Source organism: Narcine bancroftii, chromosome 14 (genome assembly GCF_036971445.1).
Source record: "Narcine bancroftii isolate sNarBan1 chromosome 14, sNarBan1.hap1, whole genome shotgun sequence".
NCBI lineage: Eukaryota > Metazoa > Chordata > Chondrichthyes > Torpediniformes > Narcinidae > Narcine > Narcine bancroftii.
The window spans coordinates 5,054,402-5,081,778 of NC_091482.1; the positions used below are offsets into that span (position 1 = coordinate 5,054,402).

At 39.9% G+C, this 27,377-nt stretch overlaps 2 protein-coding genes across 10 annotated transcripts in view; one reads left to right on the plus strand and one right to left on the minus strand.

Annotated features, from left to right (window-relative positions):
- Positions 1-268: 268 nt before the first annotated feature.
- Positions 269-26,940, minus strand: prr11 (proline rich 11). Of its 6 annotated transcripts, none has more exons than XM_069910460.1 (11): positions 26,398-26,568; positions 25,082-25,229; positions 22,940-23,093; positions 19,444-19,578; positions 17,362-17,604; positions 13,651-13,746; positions 13,457-13,570; positions 12,801-12,907; positions 11,700-11,762; positions 6,554-6,647; positions 269-2,510 (listed from the first exon to the last, which is right to left on the minus strand). In XM_069910460.1, the coding sequence occupies exons 1-11, from the start codon at positions 26,498-26,500 to the stop codon at positions 2,436-2,438; spliced, it is 1,332 nt and encodes a 443-aa protein (XP_069766561.1). In that variant the 5' UTR covers positions 26,501-26,568; the 3' UTR covers positions 269-2,435. The 6 variants fall into 6 exon arrangements, with proteins under 6 accessions (XP_069766561.1, XP_069766560.1, XP_069766564.1 ...); XM_069910459.1 differs by lacking the exon at positions 269-2,510 and adding an exon at positions 2,927-4,609; XM_069910463.1 differs by lacking the exons at positions 269-2,510; positions 26,398-26,568 and adding exons at positions 2,928-4,609; positions 26,575-26,940.
- Positions 26,680-27,377, plus strand: part of ska2 (spindle and kinetochore associated complex subunit 2) — a 42,125-nt gene continuing 41,427 nt past the window's right edge. For all 4 annotated transcript variants that reach the window (XR_011348535.1, XM_069910469.1, XM_069910471.1 and 1 more), the window contains exon 1: positions 26,680-27,019. Coding sequence is in view for 3 of the 4 variants with exons in the window: in XM_069910469.1 (XP_069766570.1) it covers positions 26,696-27,019 (324 nt within the window). In the remaining variant the exon portion in view is untranslated. The remainder of the gene's footprint in view (positions 27,020-27,377) is intronic.

Genomic DNA, 27,377 nt, shown 5'->3' on the forward strand with positions numbered 1-27,377 from the left:
TTGGTGTTGTTAAGCTCCTTTTTTACTACATTGCCCGAGTCCCCCCCCCCCCACACCATGGTTTTTGCTTCCACTTTGGAAATAGGGCACAACTTCTCTTTATTACCAATCCCTCATTCATCCCTAGAATAATTTTGAGAAAACTATCTGAATGTTGGTTATATCTGGGGGCAGGATTAAGATGGCCATGTGGTAAATCCATGAAATCTACTTCACAGCATTAGATACACAAATCAAACACTTTCAGACTTAGAAAATGCTAACTACGTTGAAAGGGAAAGGAAGTCTTTATTCAATTTGGTTAACCGTCCTGTATATTTGTGCTCCTGTCTACAGGTTGTCTGGTTAGAAGATGAACAGAGAACACAAGCAAATGGCATTTCACAGTTTGTTATTGCAGTTTTGTTTTGACAGGAGATCTCTGCATCTGACTAATTACAACATACATTTTATTAAATGTTTATTAAAATAGAAAAAGCACATACAATGCACTAGAATATAGGCCAAAGCCCCAAGTGCATTTCATAGACAAATGTTATAAAAGGCAGTCAATATAAAAATTCATTTTAAAAAGTTAACTTAAAAACTTGACAGCATGACCTATTTTAACATTACAACCACTGGGAATAGTGCAACCTTCTGCCATGGCTTGATTTTTTTTGAGATTAATTTACTTTGTATCAACATATCTATACTATGCAAAATAAAAATGTGCAAATTTTAATTGAAGAAATTTACAAAACCTTGAAACAGACATTTCAAATGCTCCAGAATATAATGAAAAAATCTAAACCAATAATTTGAAATCAATTTCTGGATAGGTCATTCTTCGTACACTCCTATCATTTCCAGTTACACTGTCCAAAGTTGCTCTCAAACATCGAGCAGTGCAACAAGCAAAAATTTAAAAACAGCTTTTCATTGCAAATTTGAACAAATCTAGCCATTTATTGTGTTCACTGCATTTAAATCAATTTGAAGAGGAGCCAGAATGGAAATAATATCAGCAATCCTAATTACAATCTTCTTTTCCCAGTCTTTCAAAACCAGAATAGGAATGGCACTGGATAAATAGCAAAGCAACCGTTTGTTGGGCTCCTCAGTCTTGCTAATTTAGTAAGAATCCCCACAGATTTAACAAGATGTACACAACGCTGGAAAAAATCCAAAATGTCCTAGTGATTATTACAGCCAACATCTGCTTAATTTGGCAAAAAAGCAATTTAAATTGTTGTTCATCTCTAATTAAATAGTAGGTGCAATTTTGGAATCTCCATTCTAAACTTTGTGAATAATGATTACTGTGGAATGTCCCAAATTATTTCACCACTTCAAAGCCAGAAAATTTTAAATAACAGTAAATTAAAAATGAAACAACTTTATGGGGTCAGAACCTGTTAATACAGAGACCAAGAAAAACCCTAAATTATTATTTTATTTTATTTTTTTACAATTGAATATCAAGATTTCCCAATCATCCTGATCCTGAATATTTGACAGCATGGAGTATCCCAGGGTGGAAAAGTTTAAATTGTTCCAAGCAAAGTCTGGTTACTGATAAAATGCACTGTGGACAACTGGAGTTTTGTAAAAACACAAAGTATTTCCAAACAAAAAAAGTAACTTCAATTTGTACAACAGAAAATGTAAACACTTAATTATCAATCAGATAATTACTGAAAATTTATGATTGACAATTAAGCCATTCCCCTAATATTGAGGCACTAATTTTCACACCCTCCCAGTCTTTGTGAAGAATTTATTCTGCTATGAAGTTCTGTTATCAAAGGTTTTGTTTGTGATTAGTTTACTTACTATTGCCACCAAATGTGGCCTAGCGGGCTCCAGGAACATTAATTTCAAATTAGTCTCAATAACTAGATTTCAATAATCAGATTTTAAGGAAACAAACTACATGAAAAGTTGTTTCCAGATATCATTCCCCCACCCCTCCAAATGATCAGATTTTTTTTTTTGGAATCCAATTATTTAAAAGTAGGGGAATTAGAATTAAATAAGTGAATAACTAATACCAAAAAATGAAACATCTTTCATCTAAAACCCCAAATTTTAAAATAACTCAAAGCAGTACTCTAAAAGGTAGTTACTGTATGAACAAAATTCAATTGAAAATAGAGCCATTCCCCTGAAAAAGACAATTAAATAATTTTAACTGGCTGCCTCAGAGAATAAATAGTCTTTTCCTCTATTCATCTGCAGATCCACTCTGGACCAGTCCACACCATGTAACTAGACCAACAGCAAAAGTTAAAAGTGACGCACCATAGCTATAGCAGCTGACCAGAATAGTTATCAAATGAAATTGAAAGTACAGTATTTCTAAACAATGTGTATATTAAAATGTAATTTTTCCAAAGGAAAACTTAAGATTTACATGCTTTGTAATTTGGCAAAAAAATATTGCACAAGCAAAATTAAGAAGTATTTTGTTCATCAAAGCTGGTGTTTGGCGAGGAGCAGCAACGAGGAGGAGTTTTGGGATGAGCCATCTGAAACAGAGCCCAAAGTTTGTTAACTTGAACAGTACCCAGATATCAAAGTATTGATACTAAAGAGAAAATGTCAATAGTTCACAAATCATGGAAATACAGCTATTTATTAGTCTCGGTCAGAAATTCCACAACAATCCTCCATATCTTCCTCATTGCAAGAGATAGAACTTTTGCATAAATTAATGTCAGGTTGCAGCGGTAATATTTAAACTGTGAAGTGACAATATTAAATTATCACTCAATTTAAGTTTTTAAAAAAGAACTTTGTTGTAACACTAAGACTATTCTGGCAAATTAATGCCAGTGTAGCAGGGTTGCTACGGTTATAGCTCCAGGTAGAAAGAAGACTCGCTCAACAAGGAAGTGTAAATCAACACTGACTTTATTGGGCTGGCTATTAAAATGTCATCGAGGTACACGAAGGCGAAGTGCAGATCCCTTTGTGAAGTCTGAGCTACATTTTTCAGCCCAAATGGAGGAGTTCGAACAATCCAGAGGGTTATGATGGCAGTTTTGGGAATGTCATGGGGTGAACTGGGATCTGATGAAAACCCCTGATGTGGTCCACCTTAGATTAACGGTGAAGTCCTGGATATGGGGCACAGGATATCTGCTGGGTGTGGTGACCATCTTTCGAAACTCTTCTCTAGCCAGGTTGAGTTTCTCGGGGGAAGACTCCGCACCCTGGGGAGGAGAGGAAGGCCCTCCATAATAATTTGGTTTCTCACCCAGCGTTTGGGTTCTGCTGAGTTGAAATGGGGGACAGTGGTGGAGGGGAATTCCACTAAGACTTGAGCAAATTCATTGTCGGCAGTACTTACTGAGTGTAGATGGGGGTTAGTAAGTTTGGAGTCCTTAGGCGAGCGTCTGAAATGTCCAGGTGTGTACCAGCTGACACCCTTAATGTCCATCAGTAGTGAGTTGACTCTCAGGAAATTAGTACCCAGTGATGGTTATTGCATGGCCACACCTTGTTGCTGTGATTTTCTAGGCTGGATGGGGGAAGGACACTGTACTGTGCCACAGTGTCCACCAAGAAACTTTGGCTTAACAAGTCTTGGATGTGGAGGAGGCTATGCAATATGTCAGCCTTGGCATTTCTCTGGAACGCGCAGAGGGAGTTACAGCAATGGGCCTCAGTACCCCACTGTTGATGATAGAAACAGTACTTCTCACTGATGGGGTGCTTCGGTTGGTCGATGGGCTTCCTGGCAGAGCGTTGCTGATAAGGTGCCCGTCACCTGTTAAAGTAAAACACAGGCTTACATCTTTGCCACCCACAGCACGTCTGCTCAGGCAGCCATCCTCCTGGGATCATCAAAGTCTTCCTCAGCGATGAGCAGCCAGATGTCTTCAGGCAGCCATTCCAGAAAGATCTGCTGGATCAGTGGGCAGAGGAGTGGCCATCGTTGAGAGTGAGTATGTCGCTCATGAGGGCGGAAGGGGTCCTGTCCCCAAACTGTCAATGTGCAGCAGTTGGGCCACACACATGTACTTTGTGAGCCCAAGCATGTGGGTTACCAGCTCCTTGATGGCCACATACTTCCTCTGCTCCGGGAGATGCTGGAGGAAGTCTATGATGTGGGCTGCAGTGTCTTGATCAAGGACACAGACTATGTGGTAGTGGCGCATGTTGTCTGCGGAGATCCGGCAAAAGGCAAACTGCGCCTCAGCCTGCTGGAACCACACCTGTGCCCAGCAGCTTCAAAACTATGGTGTTGATTGTAAGCTGTTCATCATTGGGTCCAAAGTGCCATTTAGATCAGTCAGGGGTCATTACTGTAGTGGGTTCACTCCGGTTATAGCTTGAGGTAGAAAGAAGACTCACACATCAAGTGTAATCAACACAGACTTTACTGGGCTGCAGTTCAGCCTTTTTTTTCGGCAGCCAGCCATGTCATCACCGGGGCATAGCTTGAGCGAGGCTGGCTGCTGATTGGTTGTCCCTTATGCACTGGCCCAGATTGGACTCCCCAAGATCCACTGGCCCTAATTGGCCGATTTGACCGCTATTCCCATGGCCTTTTGGAGCGGGCGTCTCTTCCCACGTGCTGTCTGCCTGATCGTCGTGTTCGACAACTGTTGGCTGCGTCAGCCTGTGGAGTGGACCACAAGCCACTACAACAGTACATATTTGGTCATTTTGGAGAAGACAAAGTACAAGTTTTAAATTATGAATTGTTCCAAAACAAAAACTCCAAAAATACATGAATTAACCTTCGATAAGTGCAAGTGCAGATGAGGAGATAAAAGACATTTTGAGGCCAAACAATTTATCCTGTTTTGATACATCAGGTTGACTAGGAGCTCATGAGCATTTTTATGACAGGATCAAGAACAACAAGGACTCATCACTGTGCTCAGTGAAATGGGCAAAGCAGCAAGAATTGGGAGGCAAGTTGGTAAGTAAATTGGCCACTGTGCATTGCCCCTTTTATGGATGGAGAATCAGGAGTTAAATGGACACAGAAGGAATAGGTTACAAGGAAAAAATGGATGAAATGGGACAGATCCACAAGAACCAACATAGACTAATAGGCCAGATGGCATCCTTTATCACAGGGATTTTTCAATTTCAATAGGCTTTTACAAAGTAAAAGTGCAGCTACAGCAGGAAAACACTTTTCTGAAAGATGGAATCATTTTCAAACTATTCAGGGTCAAGATAGAATAGACTGATGCGATTTGCTCAAGACAGGAAGTGCAAACAGCAATATTCACAGAGGAAATATATACTGTAGGCATTACTCATTAGGGAGATACTAAAAATGCATCACACAAGTCAGAAGAGCTTATGTTTGGAGGAAAGCAACAAGGAGCAAGAAGTTTGGGATGAGCCCATACATCCTACTCTTTTTAATTCTGGTTGATGGACAAGATAGAGAGGCTGATTATTAACCAAGGGAAATGCAATGGAGGTGGACAAGCCCATGAGAGATGAGAGGAGAATTGGGCCATTCAGCCTGCTCTGCCATTCGAATGAAGGCTGGTTATTCTTCCTTTTAACCCCTTTTTTCTGCCTTTTCCCCATTACCTTTTACCATTCAAGAACCCATGAATCTCTGGTTGAAATTTACCCAACGACTTGGCCTCCACAGCTGCCCGTGGCAACAAACTCCACAGATTCACCACTTTCTGGCTGAAGAAATTTCTCCTCATCTCTGCTCTAAAGGGATGTCCTTTTATTCTGAGGCTATGCTCTCTGGTCATAGGTAACATCTTCTCCACATCCACTCTATCCAGCCCTTTCAATATTTGGTATGTTTCAATGAGATCCCCCTCATCCTTCAATACTCCAGCAAGTATAGGCCCAGTGTCAAATATTTTGCACAAGTTAACTCCCTAATCTCATCCTTAATAATGAACTCTAGAATCTTGCCTAGCACTGAAGTCATGCAAACCAGCTTAGTTTATTTTTTTTTTGGCTTTCTCCATTCTTAAAAGTGCAGTGCACTTGCAATTTTGTAGTCCTTCAGAACCATTCCCAACTCTAGTGATTCTGGACACCTTGATAGTCTCTCCCTGAGACTAATGGCAATCACTATTTAGAGAACACCATGGAATTATACCCAGCATATATTCAATGCCCTCAAGATGAAATCAGAACAAAAAAATTGTCATAAATGAGCGAACAAGGGGGTCTAAAACATTCCTCGTCTATATGATGATGCAACATGGAGAGGCATTGTTAGCAATGTGGTTAGCACAACGCTATTACAGCGCCAGCGACCTAGGTTTGAATAAGTCGTTGGCTTTAAGGAGTCTGTACATTCTTCTTGTGTCTGTGTGAGTTTCCACCAGGTGCTCCGGTTTCCTCCCACCCTTCAAAATGTATGGGGGGGGGGGAGATGAAGGTTAATGGGGTATTTGGGTAGCACAGGCTCATGGGCTGGAAGGGCCTGTTACTGTGCTGCATGTCTATATTAAAAAATTAGAAACAGTTTAAATATTTTGGAAAAAGGAGGCATTTCATTACAATAAAATGGACAAAATGCTGGAGGAAGAACATGAAAGCAAATGATTTGCTTAAGCCAAGTTACCTCAAATTTTCGTTTTAACGCTTGGGCCATGACTGGTGTTAATCCTGTCCCTGTGTCCTTGTTCTCCTTGTAGAGGGGTGTTCCACCAGGGCTTCTAAAACCAAACACCATTTAGGGTAACCAACCATAGCATTCTACATCTCAAAATAGACAAGCATATATTATTCGTTTACAGGGCAAGGAGTCAACAAATCCATGTTTCTGAACATCAATTTTCGTAATTTTTGTGAAATAGTGCATCTTGCTCACAATTTTATGAACATGGTTCAGTCACTGCAAAACACTGTGGGCATAGGTTATTTAATTATGTTAAAGCTTATTAACTTGCATTTGCTAACACAAATTGGATTTGCACTTAACCAGTGCTTGGGGTAACAGCAAGCAGCAAAAACATTGCTGTGAACCATATCAACCAAAATGTATACAAACGTTTCTCATTAAATATACACAGTGGCATTTTCTCCCTTTCACCCCCCCCCCTTCAAAACTATAAATATTCAACATATACAATAAAACCATAAAACAATGTCTTCACAAAATGAAAAATAAACAAGAAAAATGCATCACCTGTTTTTCACACTGAATCAAATCATTTGTCTTCTTATCATTTTAGAGGGTGGAGGTCCGAGGCAAGCTCTCTCTGTTACGTTCCATGTATGGTTCTCAAATTTGTTCAAATAATGTGACTATTTTTAAAATTATGTTTTTTTTTCCAATGGAATACACTTATTCATTTCCATGTACCATTGCTGTATTCTCAGGCTCTCTTCCATTTTCCAAGTTGACATTATACACTTTTTTGCTACTGCTAAGGCTATCATAATGAATCTTTGTTGCACTTTATCCAATTTGAGGTCTAATTCCTTACTTCTTACGTTACTTAAAAGAAAGATCTCTGGATTTTTTGGTATGTTATTTTTTGTAATTTTAGTTAATATTCACTGTCAGAAGGCAAAGGAGGAAAAACCCAACACCCAACCCCAACCAACCAATTTTCCCTTGCAACCGCGTCTGCCTGTCCCGCATCGGACTTGTCAGCCACAAACGAGCCTGCAGCTGACGTGGACATTACCCCTCCATAAATCTTCGTCCGTGAAGCCAAGCCAAAGAAGTTAATATCTGATTTAGATCTTCCCAAAATGTATTCATTTTTGTACATGCCCAAATTGTATGTATTGTTGTTCCCATTTCCTTCTTACAGCGAAAACATCTATCTGATAATGTTGGATCCCATTCTTTTAATTTTTGAGGAGTGATATATAAATTTGTGAAACCAGTTATACTGTACCATGTGTAACCTAGTGTTTATTGTTAACTAATATGGCTACACCTCTCGCTTTTGAATTATATGATGCTGCCGCTACGTGTCCTACCCAGACTCTCTTTAATTTGTTATGTTCCACTTCAGTTAGATGTGCTTCCTGCACAAATGCTATATTTATTTTTTATTTTTCAGTAAATTTAGTAGCCTCTTCCTTTTAATTTGGTTATGTATTCCATTAATGTTTATAGTCATATAGTTCAACGCAGCCATCTTATATCTTGTTTACACCTCTTTTCCACTTCCCCCATTTTCATCTCAATTTTCCCTTTTTAAATTCAATGTATGACAACACATTTAAAACATAAAATACTCCAACAATTCCCACACCTTAACCCCAAATGCCCCTTATCTGAGTTGCCCCTTATCCCTTGCCAGGCAACCACAATTTCCCTTTCCATTCTTCTTTTCCCTCTTTATTTCTTTACACATACATTGTTTTTACATCTTTATATATACTTTATCACCTTTCTTCATTCTTATTACATCTCTCCTTCTCTCCTGCAAACACTCTGCAAATTGTTGCGCTTCCTCCAGATCCAAGAACAGTCCGTTTTGCTCCCCAGGTATAAATATTTTAAGTACGGCTGGATGTCTTAACGTGAATTTATAACCTTTATCCATAAAATTGTTTTCGCTGCATTAAACTCTTTCCTCTTTAAGAGTTCAAAACTTATGTCTGGGTAAAAAAAAATCTTTAGACCCTTGTATTCCAATGGTTTATCTTCTCTAACATTACTCCTTGGCCGCTCCAATATATTTTCTCTTGCTGTATATCTCAAACATTTTACTAAGATGGATCTTGATTTTTGATGTGTCTGCGGTTTTGGAGCTAGTGCTCTGTGTGCCTTTTCTATTTCCATTTCTTCCTGCATTTCTGTCGTTCCCAGGACCTTTGGGATCCATTCTTTTATAAATTCCTTCATATCTGTGCCTTCTTCACCCTCCTTCAGCCCCACCATTTTTATGTTGTTACACCTACTATAATTTTCCAACATATCAATTTTCTGAGAAACTTTTGTGACTAACTTTTTTGTCACTTTCTTCCTATTTTCCTCTTAAGTCATTTACTTCCATTTCTACAGCCGTTTTTCATACTTCCACATTTTATACTCTTTTCCCTATTTCTGTCATGACCCGTTCTAAACTTTGCATTTTTTTTTAATTGCACTAAATTCTAATGACAACCATTCCTTTAATGCTCTTATTTGTTCTTCAAAAAAGGCTTTATCTATATTCTGTCCATCTGTTTTTCCTTCTATTTCTCTGAAGATCTTGGTGGTCTTCTTCCTCTTCTTCTGTGTCTGTACCTGTGTTTGTGTCTTCTCCTCTTCTTTGTATCCGTGTCTCTTCTGATTCTCTTGATGAGTTTCTTGTATCACTTTGTCAGGCCTCTTCTTGCTGGTCCTCTTGTTGTTGATCTTCCCCTCCTGGGCTGCTCATCTGTCGGGCCTCCTGCTGCTGCTGCTCCCCTTGCTGTTCACCCAGTCAGCATTCTTCCTCTCCTTGTTCCTCAGTCCCTCTCCTGCCGCCTTCCTCATCTTCTAGCTGAGAGCCCCGGTGTCGGGCGTCCCTCAGCGGGTTGCGCCGTGGTTGCCTGCTCCTCGGCTGAGCCCCCCTCCCGGCGGTGTTTCCTTTTACCTTTGATTGCGCAGTTGCGCACTTTTGTTTGACTCAGAGCCATTTCTGAGGTCCACTGGTCAGGGGGCTCGCGACTCTGCAGAGCCGGCACCAACCTCTGAGATCGGGCGCTCTTCGCCACCATGGCTCCCTGTTCCTTCATGCAGGTAAGGCCTTCTTTTCTTCCCCCCCGTTGTTTTTACTTTGTCCTTCTTTGGTGCCATCTTCTTTCTCTTCTCTGCAACTTCATCTTCTAATTCTTAGACTTTATATTTGCTAAGCTTAGTCTTTTCTTTACTTTTCTTTCTGGAGAGGGCTGGTTTTACCCAACCGGCCACTACTCCATCATATGACTCCCCTCCCAAACAGCCATTCTCAATGGGGGTCCCACAGACCCCCTGGAGGCTACAGCACATTGAAGTAAATGTGTTTTTTTCTCTTCACCTCATGTACATAAATATTTTTTATGTTTTTATATAGTCAGTAGGAGAGATGTTACAGTTTCACAGGGAAGGGGGCCCATAAACTGAGCAGAGTCCTGGGAGGGTGGGGATAGCCAAAACAAGGTTGAGAATGGCTGGCTTAGGGAGATAAAATTAAAAAATGTAAAAGAACTGCAAGTCCCAAGAGGGCTTGACAAGATGTGTTGGGAAGTTTTCTCTGGTGGGAGAAGCTCAAACAAGGGAAATTTAACTCCAAGAGGGCCGTTCATTTTAAACAAAGGTAGAAATTGCTTCTTGCAAACTGTGGTTAATCTCTTAAATTTTCTGCCCCATAGGTGGTGGAAGCAAAAATCATTTTTTAATTTTATCTCCCTAAGCCAGCCATTCTCAACCTTGTTTTGGCTATCCCCACCCTCCCAGGACTCTGCTCAGTTGATGGGCCCCCTTCCCTGTGAAGCTGTAACATCTCTCCTACTGACTATATAAAAACATAAAAAATATTTATGTACATGAGGTGAAGAGAAAAAACACATTTAGAGTGCAGGAAGATAAATATTTGATTGATCTAGGAAGAGGGATCAGGAGAAGTGACACTGATGAGATGAAGCCAGCAAGGATCAGCCATGATCTTATTAACTGACAGGGCAGGTTAAAGAAGCCATTGCTCCCATTTTCTTGTGTTCTTGTGCAGACGCATCACAAAATCTCCCTTAACTGATATGGGCTGAATGGCAAGTGGGCTACAGTGTATTTGCTGGAAGAGTGGAAAATTAAGCAAGTTTCCCTCAATAATTAAATAAAATGACACACTTGCCATCCACCCTTCAGTTGGAGAGTATGTGTGGATATTAGGGATAAAGCAGACTATTTCCACAGCAAAGGTTCACTAGAAGTTTCAGATGTAGGTACTTATTGAAACACATCTAAAAAAGTACTTCTCTTGGTCCCCAAATATATCAGAGAAAAAGGAAATCTTATCAGTGTGAAACAACTGCCCATTGCTATCCAGAACACACTGCTATAACACAGATGATTGAAACAATTGGATCAAGTTATTTCCTCACCTTCAAAGCAATTTTTTCTTGTACGAAATATTCATTGAATATGGCCAATACTAGCCAGGCTGGCATTTATTGTCAATGAGAAGATGGCAACAAATTGCCTTCTTCATTCCAATTAACAGAAGTACTCAAATGGTCCTTTTACAAAAGGTTTTGGGGATACGACTCAATGATAATGAAAGAATCTTAATGGTAAAAGTTGCAAGTTCAACGAGTGGTATTGAAGAATCATCAACGAGTGCTTCAGAGCATTATGCAAGAGATTCAAAAGACAAGCAGAGAACCAAAAGTGGGACAAGTGATTTAGGGAAAAGTATGAGAACCAACGAAAATTGGCTGTTTTGTCTTTTATATGCTAATCTTTAAACACTATGGAAAGTACACAAAAGCAAGTGCAAAGGCACCCGATTTCTTCCTTGTACATGGCAGCAATATTTGGGGAGTTGGGAAGAGAAGGCACCCGCCATCAAAATACACATTAATTACAGTGAAAGGTAACTTCCAGGATAGTGATGGTGCAAGACTTGGCGACAGCAATGACACCTAGCGACATTTAGACTCCATCTGTTAGAGAAGATTTCTGCATTCATTTACTACGCAAATCTGAGCAGTTTTTTTTTGCCATATGTAGGTTATCAATATAAATGGATCTTGCAATTAATGCAAGGATTAAATAAGAATCACAAAACACAAGCTATTACCTTTCTATATTTACTTTCTTTAGACGTCGCTGGAGATGCAGCAAGGGTCGATGTGGAGTGATCCTGAAAAAGGAATACAAGATTTGCATCTACAATTTAAAAAAAAAAAAAATAAATATACAAGAGACTTGGTCTCGCTGTATTGACCAGGCTGTGCTGCAACATCTATTCTTGGACATGATCCAACGACTGATAGGCACGGGGGCTTTGAATGACCTGGGCTGAATCACCTCTCTTTGCACAACCTGGTGACTCCCAATTCCTCTACAGACACCATATTGATGCTCAACGTAGTGAGGACACCTGCTTAACACAGGCCGCAGTAGCCCAGAACTCCTGGTCTCAAGCGATCCAACAGCTTCCACCAAGTAGCCGGATTATAAGCGTGCGCCCGGCCTACAATTCATTTAAATGCTGCTTATTTACTTTAAACGAAATGCACTTTAATTAGAATATCACCACAGTTTAAACAAATGGTGAAAAGTCATTTACTAAACAAGATAATTCTTGAGAGGAGCTTTCAACAACTGAACTATATTGTTTTCTTCAGGTCCATTCAAAATATGAATGAACAGTATTTTTCAGCTCTCAGTAATTCTCTGGTCAGCTAGAAGGCTAAAAAGAATCGTTATCTGAGATACAGATGTAATTCAAAGTGTGGTCTCTGAGATTTGGAATGAAACCCAGTTCCATCTGTACCCTCTAGTGAACCTAGAGGAGAAAGAGTTTCCATCCCTCAACCAACATTATTTAAACAGATTAGCTGATCAGTAATCACTTTGCCATTTGTGGGATCTTGCGATACATCAGTTGACTACTGCATTTTCCACATTCCAAAAATAACTAGACTTAAATAACAGCCAGCTCCATGTAAAACAAAGCCCTGGTTCTTTGAACATCCAACACAAATGAGCTTTCTTTTCATTTTTTATTCTTCCCCTATTTATCATAACTTAGTATTGACATTTAAAATGACAGATACAATTCAAATTTGAGATGTTATCTCATCTGCTTAAAAATACATTTCTGAATAAATCATTGCATACTATTAAAATCATTCACAACAAATTCAAGTATTGACTAAAAGGATTTGTGACTTGCATCATTTTTGTCGTCTTCAGCTGTTGATTAGCTTTCTGCATCAAATTAAAGCTTTGTAGATCAGAGATTCTGACCAAAGGAGATCTTTTCTTTCCTGGATTATCCATCTAGGAACAAAGCACACAATTCATAGCATTTAGAATCATAGAACATTGCGGCTCAGACAAGAAATAGTTTATTTTTAAAAAAATTTTTAAAAAAAATCACAATTTTCATAGAACTGTCTCCAGACATATTTGTGGTTAGTCAAATTGTATATATCCAGACCAAGCAGTAAAATAAAATCTCCAGCACAATTCCATTTAGAAACAAACACAGAGGCAAGACATTTTGCCCAACTTGTCCGTGCCAGTGTGGATGTTCCAGTGAACTCTTCGGTCTTTTCTTCACGTTCCACATTCTCACTGCTCTTTGGGGAAAGAAATTTCTTATGTTCTCTATTGGATTTATTGGTGATGTTATGTAGACCATCTCGTTAAGTAATATTACTTTCAAAGCATGATCATCAGAAACAATCAGTACTTGTTCCCATTTATGGTTTTAAAACCGTTAAAGTTTGAAAGTAACTTGATTTGCAGCAACAGGAATAATTATGTATGCCAACTAACCTGTACATATTGGTGTTAGTTTGAAGAGTGAGTTAGAACAAATCTTACTGGAATTATGCTCTCTTTTGGTTGTTCTACTTTGTTCTGCGTCTTTCTCAGCTTCACATTAAGCAAATCCTTCACTGTAACAAATGGTGGACCATCTTTCTTCTCAAGATCCATCTACAACCACACAAGAGGAATCCTACATCAAATATCCTGCATGTAATAACAAAACAAGCTTTGATTTGACCATCACTAACCTTTGTTAGTTCAATTCTGTCCACTGTCCTTTTCAGTTTTACTTGAAGCAAATCATTCATAGTTATGGATGGTGGTCTAGGAACTTCCTCACGATTCTGTGAATCAAGTAAAAACACAATGCTGGAGAAACTCAGCAGGTCAAACAATGTACATTTTAGAGCAAAGATAAAGATACATAACTCAAGGCCTGAGCTCTTTATCAAATCAAATTTATTGTCATTTGGTCAAACAAGTACAAACCAACTATGTTCTCTGGTCCTTAGTGCAAACTATGCACTCAACCAGACATTACACACATACAGACAAACAATACATATGCAGGACAAGTACTTATATATACACAAATAAATAAATAAAATTTTGCTAATCAACAGCTAGTGTGAGGAGTTCCTTTTGACTTTCAGCATTTTCACTGTCCATGGGAAGCTGTTCCTTCTCAGCTTGGTGGCTCTGATACTCCTGCATTTCTTTCCCAATGGGAGCAGCCGAAAGATGCTGTGTGTAGGGTGGAAGGGATCCTCAATGATTTTGCGTGCCCTCTTCAGATCATTTCAAGGTGAGGGGAAGGTACAAGCAAAATGTAGACAAAGGCCTGAACAAAATGAGGGGGGAGGGAAAGACAGGGGGAAAGGCACAGGCAGGAGGGAATAGGTGGATAAGTGAGGGAGGGCACACCAGCAAGAAGAGGGAGGAGGCATGGATGGACATATCTGCATGGGAATGGGGGATAGAATTGAAATGGTTGGCTACTGGGAGATCCCTGTCACTGATGCGGACACAGCAAAGATCTGCCTCCAGTCTCCAATTTAAAGATGACCACACCAGGAGCACAGAATGCAGGACATCACTCCTACTATAATGTGTTGAATGCAGAGGCTGGTGAGGTGGTAGGTGAGGACAAGGGAAATCTGTTTTTTGTTCTGTGTGAGGACAGAGCAGATGAATGGGAAATGGAGGAGATGCAGGCAAGTGCTAAATTGGTGGTGGAGAGAAGCCATGGCTTTGGAATAAAGAGGACATTGCGAATGATCTGGACTGGAAGATGATCTTGGGAACAGTCACAATGGAGACAGAAGAATTGAGAGAAACGAATCAAGTCCTTGCAAGGGACTGGGTGTGAAAAAGTGTTGTCAACAGGGTTGTGAGACTTGTTAGGTTTGTAAAAAAAGACTGTAGAAAGCTTGTCTCCCAAGATGGAGACAAAGATCAAGAAAGGGGAGAATGTCACCAAAGATGGACCAAGTGAATTTGAGGTTGGGGTGAAAGCTAGCAACAAAGTGAATGAGGTTGACAAGTTCATCATAGGTCCACTAACAATCAATATTTAGAAATGATTTATTTTTGAAGACCATGCCCCAGATGAATAAAGTTACCAATTAAGCTTCCAAAAATCAAATATTCATTAGATTGACAGGAGGTTTTGCACAACATACCAGCATGAACTTGGTCCATGGTAGAATATGTCCAACAAGATGAAGTGAAATCAAAATATGAACCTACTTTTTAAAACAAAAAATCTACATTTGTTTGTTAAATCTAGCTGTAGTGGGGAAAAAAATCTTTCTCCAAAATTCCCTGGTGGTTTTGAAATATGTACCAAATTCTGACTGCCCTCTCTTGTTTTATTTGATAATTCTGCTGCACAGAAGCAAAAATTTAGAAATGCATGGCCAACCTGTCTCATTTTTCCCTTTTTGTAATTCCCTGTTGATGGGGAAGGTTGTGGCTTCATGATCACATTCTTAGGTTTGATCCAACTCTAAGAATAGATCTGAACCTGGATGGATACTAGGCAGAACATATTCTTTTAATTGTAGAATGATACTTTAATCAAAAGATTGGAACTCATCCAGGCTGCTCATTGTTAGGTCTGCTTTGTTCATGAATGAGTGAGACAAACACCAGGCTGAGTCGAAATCAGGGTTCTTTGTTCTTTATTACCGGATTGTAACACTTGCGACTAAACATGTTAGTCGGAGAATGCATTCTGCCGTTATCAGCAAAATGGTGATTTTTTATACCCTTGGATACATGCTTAGAACATCATCATATCATTACTTGTCCAATGACTAAAACTGTTGCTATCCTTTCCCTGCTAGCTTCCTGCCTCTCAATCCATCAATGTCTCTCTTATCTTGTAAGTACAAGGATGCATTTACATCTTGTTACAGCCCTGTACAGGGCAGGGTAACTCCTTACACATTCCCATCTCATGATGTTTTACCTTACATCATCCAAAAGAAGCACTTTGACAGATCTTTACCTATTCACTTACTAAAGTGAAGAGCTTTCAAACCATGCTAAGTTGTCTCATTGCTGGTGTGGATTTCTTTATTTTAACCGTTTCCTCATCCTGAGTGTTGTTTTGTTAAAGATTCCACCAAATGCATGACCATTACTTTAACAGGTTTCCAGAATTTGATATTTCATTTGGAGACAACAAACAATTGTGCAATTGTTTGAAGACACTTGGAATAGTCACAGAGTTTGAAATCACGCCTGTTGGCCCTGACCTCACGTCATCCATCAAGCAATCATTGATACTAATCCTGCATGAATCCTACTTCTCATGTTCCCAGATCAACCATTCATCACACATTGAGGGGTAAATTTCAATAGCCAATATACCAGAAAACTTGGCATTTTGAGATGTCGAAGAACCCTGAGCACATTGAGGAAATCCATGTAGTCACTGGAAGAATGTGCAAAGGTCAGGATCAAACCCAGGGCACCACTAACAAATTCAGATGCCACAAATAATAATAAAAAATGATTTTCTTTCAAAAAGTCACAAATAACTTAATAAAATTTAAGTTCTCGAGAGTCACCATCTCAGAGGATCTTTGCTGGAACAAACACACAAGTACACGATCCTTAATCCGGACATCTAAAATCCAGCAAGATCCAAGATCCGGCACGTGGGGACTAGCGGTTGGGGGAGGTTACTTTCCGAAATCCGGAAAAATCAGAAATTTGGAACACACTGACCCCCAAGGCCTCCGGATAAAGGATTGTGTACCTGTAATGGCGTGAATAAAGCAATTCAGCGCCTCTACTTCCTCAGGAGTTTGCAAAAGAGAGTGTGTGCTGGATGGTGTGGATCTTTGATGATGGCTGCTGTAAAGGTTTGGTATGACATCAAAAAAATAGCTGTATCAAGGTCTGGTATGGGGGACATCATTGTCCTTGAGTAAAAAGTCCTGCAAAAGGTAGTGGACATAGCTCAGGACATCACAGGCAAAACCCTCCCCACCATCAAGAACATTGACAGGATGTCAATGTTCCCACTAGGGAGCAACAGCAATCATCAAGAAACACATCATCTAGCACACGTTTTGTTCTTGCTGCTACCATCAGGAAAGAGGTCTAGGTGCCACAAGACTCACACCACCAGGTTCAGGAATAGCTGCTACCCCTCCATCATCAGACTCCTCAATGACAAACTCAATCAGGGTCTCATTTAAGGATCCTACTTTTGCACTTTATTAATTTTTTTTCTCTCTATATTGCACGGTTTGTTTACATTTCTTCATTAGTTTACACGTGAATGCGGAGTCAGTTGTATTTTAGCATTGCCAATAACTGGTAATTCTGCCTTGCCCGCAGGAAAAAGAATCTCAGGGTTGAATATGATGTTCTGTATGTACTCCAACAATAAATCTGACATTTAAAAACAAGTAGAATGCTTTCACAGCTCAGTATACACTCACTTGCAAAAGTTTTTCGAATCTAGTCTTCCTCTGTATCTGCAGTGGCTTCTCTGTAAACAAAGAGGGAGGAGGTAGTGGAGGTGGGGGAGGTGGAGGAGGAAGAGCCTCATCTTGTGACTTTAGCAGAGTGTGACTAACAATCGGTTCCACTGGCCATATTGGAATTTTATTGGGACCTGGTAGTAAGGAATCGATACGTTTTCGACAGCAGCACACTTCAGCAGCTTTTGCTGTACGAGGCTCCTACAAATAATAGAAAAGAATTCAGGAACAGCAACATTTGAAACTCTTGGCGCCTCACAGTTCGGTGGGCAGCCACCTCCTTGGAAGAAGACCGCAGAGCCCACCTCACTGACAAAAGACAAAGAAGGAAAAACCCAACACCCAACCCCAACCAACCAATTTTCCCTTGCAACCGCTGCAACCGTGCCTGCCTGTCCATCGGACTTGTCAGTCAACAAGGAGCCTGCAGCAAACGTGGACTTTACCCCTCCATAAATCTTCGTCCGCGAAGCCAAGCCAAAGAAAGAAGTCAATGCAAAAGAACATGCTGTAACCATATTATTCAATCCAAATTCATTCATTATTTTTACATATTCTTAAACTCACAATGACATGAGGAAGGTGTTGTTGCCTGGAACTGCCAGCAACTGCAAAAAGTTATTTGCAGGACAATGAATCAAAATCTTGGAACTCCCTCCTTATCAGTTCTATAGGAGCACTTCACCACAGGAAATGCAGTTGCCACGATCACCTTTTCCATTAGAAATGATGTGTTTGTTTCATCAGTGATACTTGCATTCCACACACTAATTAACACGAGGAGTGATCAGTTCAAAATAAATACCACCAGTTGCCAACTTCACATCCTTTCACAGGCCATGTCAAATATAGTAAAACTCTGATACTTGGTGCCCTTGGGGATGGTCGATGTAGGACTCGTGCATTTTCAGTTGCTTGAGATTGTGTGCAAACTAATGGTGAGGAGCTCCAATTTTAAACTTCCATATTTTGAACCTACTTATTTTCCACAATTTTTTTGCCAGTTGTTTGAATTTCAAATAAGTCTTTCTGTACATTTTTTTTTTCTTTTCGCTAGTTTAGCTTAATCTGCCCTGACATTAAAGTCCCTTATTGTGGGATTTAGAACATGATCTCACATTGATGAATCATTAAAGCAGATCATTGACTTCACTGTTTCTCCTTCATTGAGTATTATGGGATAAATTGTGCAATCTCAGTGCACATTTTCTAACTCATCCAAACCTGTCCTTATTCCACTAGGTGGCAGGCCACTCCAGCAATCACTCAAAAGAAAGAGTTTTGAGAGAAAGTCTTCTCCATCACCTATATACCGGACTCTTTGAAAGTAATCTTACTTTATCCAGATTCAAAAATGATGGATCAGATTCTCTCTCAGTTATTTACCTTCAAATTACAAGAGAATCTACTTATCGTCTCAGCTTTGAACTTTGATTTTTCATTTTCTAGCAGGTTTGATGTCTACATCCTTTTGTGTGCAGATGTCACAACTAAGAACTGCAAGTGATGTCACCAGTATAGTTTACAGCCATTTTCAATTAAAAAATCCATGTAATACAAATTTTTAATCAAGGGGGCTTCATCCTTCACCACCCATCATTTTGGCAACTCTGGTTACAAAGTTCAAGAAAGACGTCCTTCGTCTTGTCCATCCATCCCTCTGCCATTCAAAATTATTTGTCCAAGTTCTGGTAAAGTGTCTGACTGGAACTGTCACAACAGTTTTTCTCTCTCTCTCTGGAGATACTTCCTGATCTAAGCATTAATAACATTTTGTTTTTATTTAAAATGTTCTCTCACTTTACCATAAAGGAGCAACTAGTTTTCAAGGCAAAAACTAATCTTTGCCCTCTCTCACCTCGCAACTTTTACAATAAATGATAATTCAGCACAGAAATGTTTGATTAAAATTGTGGAGATTTAAATTGCACTTCCCAAATTTTCTGTGCAATTCTGCCTTTCGGAAAAATCACGACACCTGATGTAAATGAAAATGCGTTGAAGTAAGTGTGGATTATCATATGACAAGAGAAAAATAACCTGATGCTGTTCATTGACAATTTCTTGCATTTGCACAAGTTTGATCTCAAGTGATTCAACATGTTGCCTCAGTGCATTCAGCTCCCTCTGGTAAATGCGAGAAGGATACAGAGTGTCCTTTATTAATTCCAGTCCCTGTAAATGCAAAGGAAACCAATCAATTTTTCTAATTCTGCCCCTCCTGATTCATTTGGCAAGTCACATGTAACCAAGTCTAGATTAAAAAGGCTTTAGGTCAGAATTGTCAAGTAGTATAATTTCCAAGTTAACAAGATCTCTTCCACTTTTCAGATTTTTGTAAGACTTTTCACAAGGTCCTTCAGGACATGGCAAGAAAATAAAAATTATGGGATCCAAGGGAAAGGAAAACTGGCTTCAAAACTGACTTAGGAGTAGCTTATCTATCAATCCCTCAATTTTAAAAATCAGTAATCAAAGACAATTGTGAGACTGTCTAAGATACTGTATTTAATGGAGGCCTTAAGAAATATCGCACTGCATCACAGAAATCATTTCCAAAGTAAAGAACTTTATATCAATATTGACAATTTGTGTGCAAAACTTTAATTTTCAGTGACATCTTATTATGCCTCTCAGAATTGCCTCGTGTTTGAAAAATAATGCAGCAATGCTTTCGTATGGGGAACAATCACAACACCTGCATAAATAGAGTATGTAGAATAACAGAATGAACAGGAGACTATAACCACAGATCCTTCAAAGGTAATCAATAAGTTGAAGAATAGGAATGCTTTCCTTTATTAGTAAAGGCATAGAATTAAAGAGTGGGAAGGGTATACAAGGACTGTTACAGCACTATCTGGAACTTGGGTTGAATCTATAAAACTGCCACATATTATAGGAAGAATTTCACGAGAAGAACAGACTAGATTTATGAAAATGTTGCCAGTATTTTCTTTGGGATAGAGAAAATACTGAATTGAAGGTCTATAAATTATAAAAGACCCCAATCAAATAAATGGCAAGAATTATTTCCATTAGCAGGAGGATCATAAACCAAGGAACATGGATCCAAGAGTAATTCACAAACGGGGACAGGGGAGCCAAGGAAAAATGTCTTCAGCCTGTTTCTGTCCACAAGCGTGTATCAGGGAAAATATTTATTAACAGGTTTTAGACTGATAAACTTTTCTTCATCAAGGCATCTTTATGGCTGGACATTAGATGTGTCTTTATTTCACAAATAAGATGCAAGGTGGTACAATCAGAAGGAAGACTGCATCAATCAAATTATCACTGGTGTGTTCTTTGATTTATAAAGAGGGCCCAAAGAGAAAGAAGGCACATATTGCAGAGTGACAGACACAACATTCAGAGTGTTCTTTGCGATGAGTTCTGGCCAAGAGTTAAATGTTACATTTAAAGGGTTTCTTGCAAAAGGAATGAAGACGGCATTGACCATTTGCGTAAGGAGTGTAGTTACAGGTGACTCAAGGAGTCGTGTCGGATACAGGCTGCTGGTGACTGCAGTCAAAGGACTCACACCCTGCTGCAGACTGGCTGAAGGAGTACCAGGTATCAGAACCAGATGTAAAAGGGTGCTGAATGTTTCCAGATTGTGTTTGAAGCGTGCATCTGTAGCTTAGGTTGCTGATGGTTTGAACTGTGGAGTGCTGGAGGTGAAGACAAGGACCCTGGGAGACTCTCATTTGCTTCTCTTTCTCTGGCTGTAAGGAGCACTTGGCAATTTTTGCTGATAGTGAAACTTTGCCTTATGATAGTCAAAAGGAAATTTTGTGTAATATTTTCTGCTTTATTACATGACAATGAAATAATCTTGAATCTCTAAGAGTTCAGAGTGGAAGATGCATGATACAAAAGTCATGGTTAAGTTTAATATTTTTAAAATATAAAGTTAAAAGTTGTGATGTTTCATAAGCCTCAACTGATTTACCCCATTCTATTCAAGAGAAATTTGGACTAATTGTAGAAGCCATCATTTTCTTTTTAAAAAAAAATATTTATTGTGACCTTGAAGCCTACGGACCAAGTTGCAAGAGATGGAATTTTACCAGGACAGGCATTGAGCTGAATAGCCTCTGATGTTGTAGATTTCTACAATTCTATTGATCAGGATATGATGATCACCAAATCACTGGGTGGCAAGGTTGACATAGCGCCAGCTTTTGGGACCTGGATTCAAATCCCACGCTGTCCTACCGTTTGAAATGTACCGAGGGTGGGGGTTAGGTTAATTGGGTTAGACCTGTGGGCTAAATGGCCCTGGTAACACGTCTCATATCTAAATTTAAAAATTTTTTTTTTTTAAATGCATGCACTTATGCCAAATGATTAGATTTGAGCTCAGGGACAATGGCTAGTTCATCTGCTTGAAGAGGAAATTATGGAGTGCTGGCGATTAGGATTTGGGTTTGAGAAGGGTGGCAGAAGAGGTGGGTGAGGAATGCATGGAGACAGGATAAAGCTCTACCTTAGATGATTTATGCTCATACATTAGAATGATTTATAGACTAGCTGCTGGGGCATAACAGTAATTGTGCAGACAAGCAAATTATGGGATTTGTAAACATCTTCATCATCAGGGTCAGCTCTATCAAATCTGTGTAAGGAATATTACTGTAATATTTTGGGTTTTAATGCTTTCACCCCTCCTCAAATCAAACAACTGATTATACTGGACAACAAAAATATTGCTTTGTGAACACTTTGGGTGTATTTTATGGAATTTGGGTTTCTGATCACGAAAATCACCTTAAAAATTTTTCACATACACTTTTTTTTATATAAAAGATTTAACCTATTTTTTTGTGATTTCCTTTTATATTCCAAGTCTAATTCAAGCAGTCAAAATCAAAGTGTAACATGTCATTGAAAAATCATTTTCTGCATTTGCACTTGGACGTCTTCCCTGCTGATCTTGGTGCAGTCAGTGAGAAACACTGTGAAAGATTTCACTGGGACATTGCAACCAAGGAAAAGTGGCATCAGGGCAACTGGAATCCATCAATGGTGACTGACCATCGTTGGTCATGGACACGAGAGGCATCAGATGTGGAGTACAATGAAAATCAACAGCAAAACATTTTTAGGTCAGTTGAACAAACCCAATGTGTCAGCGTCATTATGCAATGAAACATGCTAAATTCTATAAAAGGTCATTGAATGTTTCTCCAACTTCCGATGTGATACAGAAAATCTGAAAGTATTGATGTGCTCATCTTGAAATTGTCCATCATAATCCCCAATTTTTTATTTTTTTTTTTCATGATGCGAACCTTTTGAAAACATTTGTTGTCCAGTGTTACCTGTCATTGTCAGGTTTGCAAGAACCAGATTAAAAATAGTACTGGAGAACACAACATTAATTCCCAGTTTGTAGGTTATTTACAAAGACAGTACATTAAAAAAAATCACAATAGAAAATTATTGCACAAAACCAATTTGTTGGACAAAAGACTGGTTATCAAGTGTGATAACTTTTACTGATTGAATTAGAGAATATTAGAATTTATACCTGCTTGATGTTCCTTAGCCACCAGGAATACATGGAGTACACAACAGTCTTAAGAGGATTCAACAAATTCTTTACATTCACCAAAGAAAAGGGTCCAACAGGAACAGATTCATTCAGGAAGGAGTTGCTGCTATTAGTTGCGATTATGTCCTTTCTGGATTTGAAGATAATACAAGCGAACCACAGAGAATATGAAAGTTAATTATGTAGCATAACAAACAAATGTCAAGTACTGTAACAAATGGTAGCAGAAGACTTGAAAGATCCTGCATGGTCCAATTAATACAGTGAAAACCCCTGGTATCCAGTACCTATGGGGATTAGTAGATGCCGTATGAGTGAACTTCCTGGTTGCTTGCGATTGCACGTTACGTGATTGGTGAACTAATGAGGCACACCCATTTTAAAGTTCTGTATTTTTTTTATAAAAAGAAATTTATTTTCTGCACTTAGCCGGTTGCTTAAGGCTGCCAGCTGCTTGAATTCCAGATAACAGGAGTTTTACTGCAGTTACATTTAGATAAATTAGCAATATAGTACCCTTCACAACTTTGGGATACCTCTAAACACTTCAACAATGAAGCAATATAGAAAATGCAACCATTCATTTCTAACAAGATGTCAGAAGCAGAAAAGAACAGTGACCTTTCATTTCCATCCCCCCATCCAATCTTGCTTTAAATATCTATTTAAATCTGCATTAAACACTAAAGATTGTTCTTTGGAGTAAAAATTCATGGCACTCAAAATAAAATCAATGCACTTTAAATGATTGACTCCTTATTTTAAACAGTGAACCCTATTTCTAAATTGTTCCACAAAGACATATCCTCACCATATCCACTGTCAGAACTCAGGATCTTGCATGCTTCAATCAAGTCGCTTAGCCTATCTAACCTTTCATCACACAATATCCATCCATTCTAGGTATTAATCTAGTAAGCCTTCTCTGAACTGCTTCCAATGTATTATCACCCTTGCTCAAATAAGGATACTCATGCAGTACATGGTATTCTAGATTTGGTCTAACAAATGCCCCATGTAACTGAAGCACAAGTTCACGAATTTTGTATTCAATGACCCTATTAATAAATTATCATTTAGTGATAGCTTTTCTAATTACTTGCAGGATAACGATATGGAGTGTAGTCCTATTTCACACTGTGCCGATTTGACAAAGTGCTTCAGTCATACAGTCTGAACATTGTTAGATATGTACACATCTGTTTCAATTGTCATGTCAAGAATCTGCAACAAATGCTTGTGCTATGTACTGCTATGCTGAGAATCAAGGTGCAAACTTCTCATTTACTGCCCTTCCTTCGCAATGAATCACTTCAAAGTTCAGCATGGAGGGGCTGCCTTTGAAGGCTGTTGTTTGGCAGGCTTAGGCAAGCAGTCACTGGAATAGGGAGTTCAGGGATGTGCAGGCTTTTATTTTGACTACACCATGATCAATGGATCATTTTTATCCTATTGTCCCTGTCAAAACCTCCTGTTGGATGTTATGGAAACCGCTTTTTCCTTATCATTAGGCAAGCTTCGCTGAGCTTCTTCGTTCTGTCTGCATCAGGAACACGGATCTCCCAGTCGCCAACAATGGACTGACAGGTCTGTCCATGGCCTCATGTACTGTCAAAGCAAGACTACCCAAAAATTGGATGAGCAACAACTAATTTTCCATCTGGGAACTCTCCAACCAGATGGCATTAACATCAACTTCTCCAGTTTCTGCTTGCCTACTCACCGTTCTCCCTCTCTTCCCCATCCCTGTGTCTTCTTTCCTCTAGCTCTCCATTCACAAACCCTTTGGTTTGAGCCCCTGCTCATACCTTGATGAATGGCTTAAGCCTAAAACATTGATTATGTATCTTTATCTTTGCTATACGAAATACTGTTTGACATGCTGAGTTTCACCAACATTGTGTTTTCACTTTCCTCATCTTTGTTTAGCTACGTAACTCTCCCCAGGGCAGAGGCTTCTGTATAGAAATAAACTCAATGGCTAGTAACCATCATGGAGAATGTTACCAATGTACACTGTTTGACCTGCTGAGTTTCTCCAGCATAGTGGTGTTACTTCAGGTAATCCAGAGTTATTTTGAAAGGTGAGCACTGGTTAATAGCCGAAGAGTGACTTACTCTGATGTTTGGCAAGTAGTTGGCTTTGGCTTGCAGGTGTGTTGCTCTGCTGGCTGTTGTCGCTTATTGTTACTTCGTCCCTTCTTCATTCCTTGCCATTTTCTCATGAGCTTCCATTTTCTGCGACACTGATTCAGCTTGGACATAGCTGCGGAGAAATAAAAAGGTATTCAGAAACTTTATTTAATCTAAGCAGGAAAAAGCAAACTCTCACTGTTCTGAAACACTCCACCAGAAGAAAGCATTATTGATCAAGAATGTAGTATGGAATTTTCTATTTCAGTTACCTTCCTAATTATTCTTTGGACCAACATTAAAAAATAGGCACAGGAGTAGATCATCTGGCCCATTGAGCCTGCTCAGCCATTCAATGAGATCATGACTGAAAAGTCACTATTATATAAAAAAAAATCAGGTGGAAGCTACCAACAATAAAAGGAAGTCCTGGCAGAATTCAGGATGCAGAAAGGCCAACGAGCTGGTAGAAAAAAAGGTTAGGGAAAAAGTTAAGGGCGAGGTCATAGAACTGGGGTGGTAAACCGCAGCTTGCAAGCCACGTGTGCTGTATAATTGACATATAATGTGCAGCTCGTGGGAAAAAATTGGGTGACACGGGAACTCTATGAGGCAGTGCTCACAATGGTTATGCAAGTGGGCTTGGCTGATGATTGAAATTACATACAGTAACAGACCATTTCAGATCACAGGTCCATACCACCCAATTTACACCCCATTAATCTACATACCTGGTACTTTTTGTTTGAACGGTGGGAGGCAACCAGAGCCCCCGGCGAAAACCAACGCAGACACAGAGAGAACTTAACTACTTACAACGTGGTACTCGACCCTGATCACCGGCACTGCAAAGGCGCATCGCTACACCAACCGTGCCACGGTGCAGGTGTCAATTCCCCTGTTTCTGGCGATCGCCGTCCACCCACGGGAGCTCCCGACGCCCCGGCCGCAGACTCGCGCCCGCCAGAGCTCCCAAATAACCACAGGCAATCACCACAGTAAAAAAGTGGTATGTATGCAATTTTACCCTAAAAATTGGGCTATTAAATTTGAGGTTTAAAAAAGATAGACATGAATACCATTCCATACATGCATTTCTTAACATTTTGAAACAAAATACGCACGGAAGAGTTGAAAAAAAAGGGAATTTCGTGACTTGCTCATGGCAATAAATCCCGGTTTTTGTTTGCAGTGTCTTCCCCCCACCCCCAACCCTAACCCTCAGACATCTGAAGTTTATGGTTCTGAGCAAGTTCGGCCAGTCCTGGTGAAGGATAAGGACAGAAGGACGATGTTAATACCTCCACAACAGTCAGCATCCCTCATGCTGAGGTACAACAGGCCAGAGGGGGAATACCTGCCGAGCGGACAATCAATAACTGCAGACACCATTAGGAACCACATCGTCCATAAACACTCGACGAGCTCAAGTGAAGAGAGAGGGGGGCAAAAAAAATCTCTCCCTCCCGCCAACTCACCTCAGATAAACTGAACGACGACGCCAGTTTAAAATTAAACACGCGCATTCACCGGCCAATCGGAGCCGAGACCTTCATGAGCCGATTGACCAATCAGAAGAGCCTCGCTGCGATTCCACAAATGGGAGAACCACCGGGCTGGCCGCCTCGCCGTTTCGAGCCAATCCACGACGGCTTTTCTTCTCCCACTCCAACCGCGAGCGTCCAATTGAGAAGGCGGCGTACTTGCCCCTGTTCGTCCAATCGCCAAGCCTGTTGCATTCCTCAGCGAGCCAATCAAGATCGGAATTTGCTTCCCCCCACCAACCGGAAAACCGAACCTGCCTCCGGACGGTCGAATCAGAAGGCACGATACATCTCGGCGGAAAAGGGCCCCTTTATCGGTTCGCCTTCGGAATGTAAACTATTCAATATGGAGACCGCGGTCAACAAGCTGGCAGGGATGGTGAGCGAGATTTTTTTTAATTCCAAAAAAAAATTATTTCATGCCAGAAACGAGTTTTAGGCAGGCGAAACGCGTTTTGGCGTGGAGAGTGAGACCTCGCGGTCGTAGGAAAAAAACTTAAAAAAAAATCCGCGCGCGCGCAGCGGGTGTATTTTATCGGCGAAAAACTTTAATTTGTTTGGAAGCTCTGTCCTGATTTGCATCCGGGTAATCGGGAGGGGGGGGGGTGCAAAAAATGGCGGGATTGCCAGCTCTGACGGGAGAATCTTTTCCCCACGCGGGGATGGCTTGGGGGAGAGTCAGTTTGTCGGGGAGGTTGCTGTAATAAAATAACAGGGATGCTGTGGTGAACGTGAGG

Coding starts and splice junctions, on each gene's coding strand:
- prr11 (XM_069910459.1), bottom strand. CDS start 26,500: ATGTGGTTCCTAATGGTGTCTGCAGTTATTGATTGTCCGCTCGGCAGG. Junction 25,230..26,397: donor GGATGCTGACTGTTGTGGAG/GTATTAACATCG, acceptor ATTTCTCCGCAG/CTATGTCCAAGCTGAATCAG. Junction 6,648..11,699: donor AAGAAAGTAAATATAGAAAG/GTAATAGCTTGT, acceptor GTTTGGTTTTAG/AAGCCCTGGTGGAACACCCC.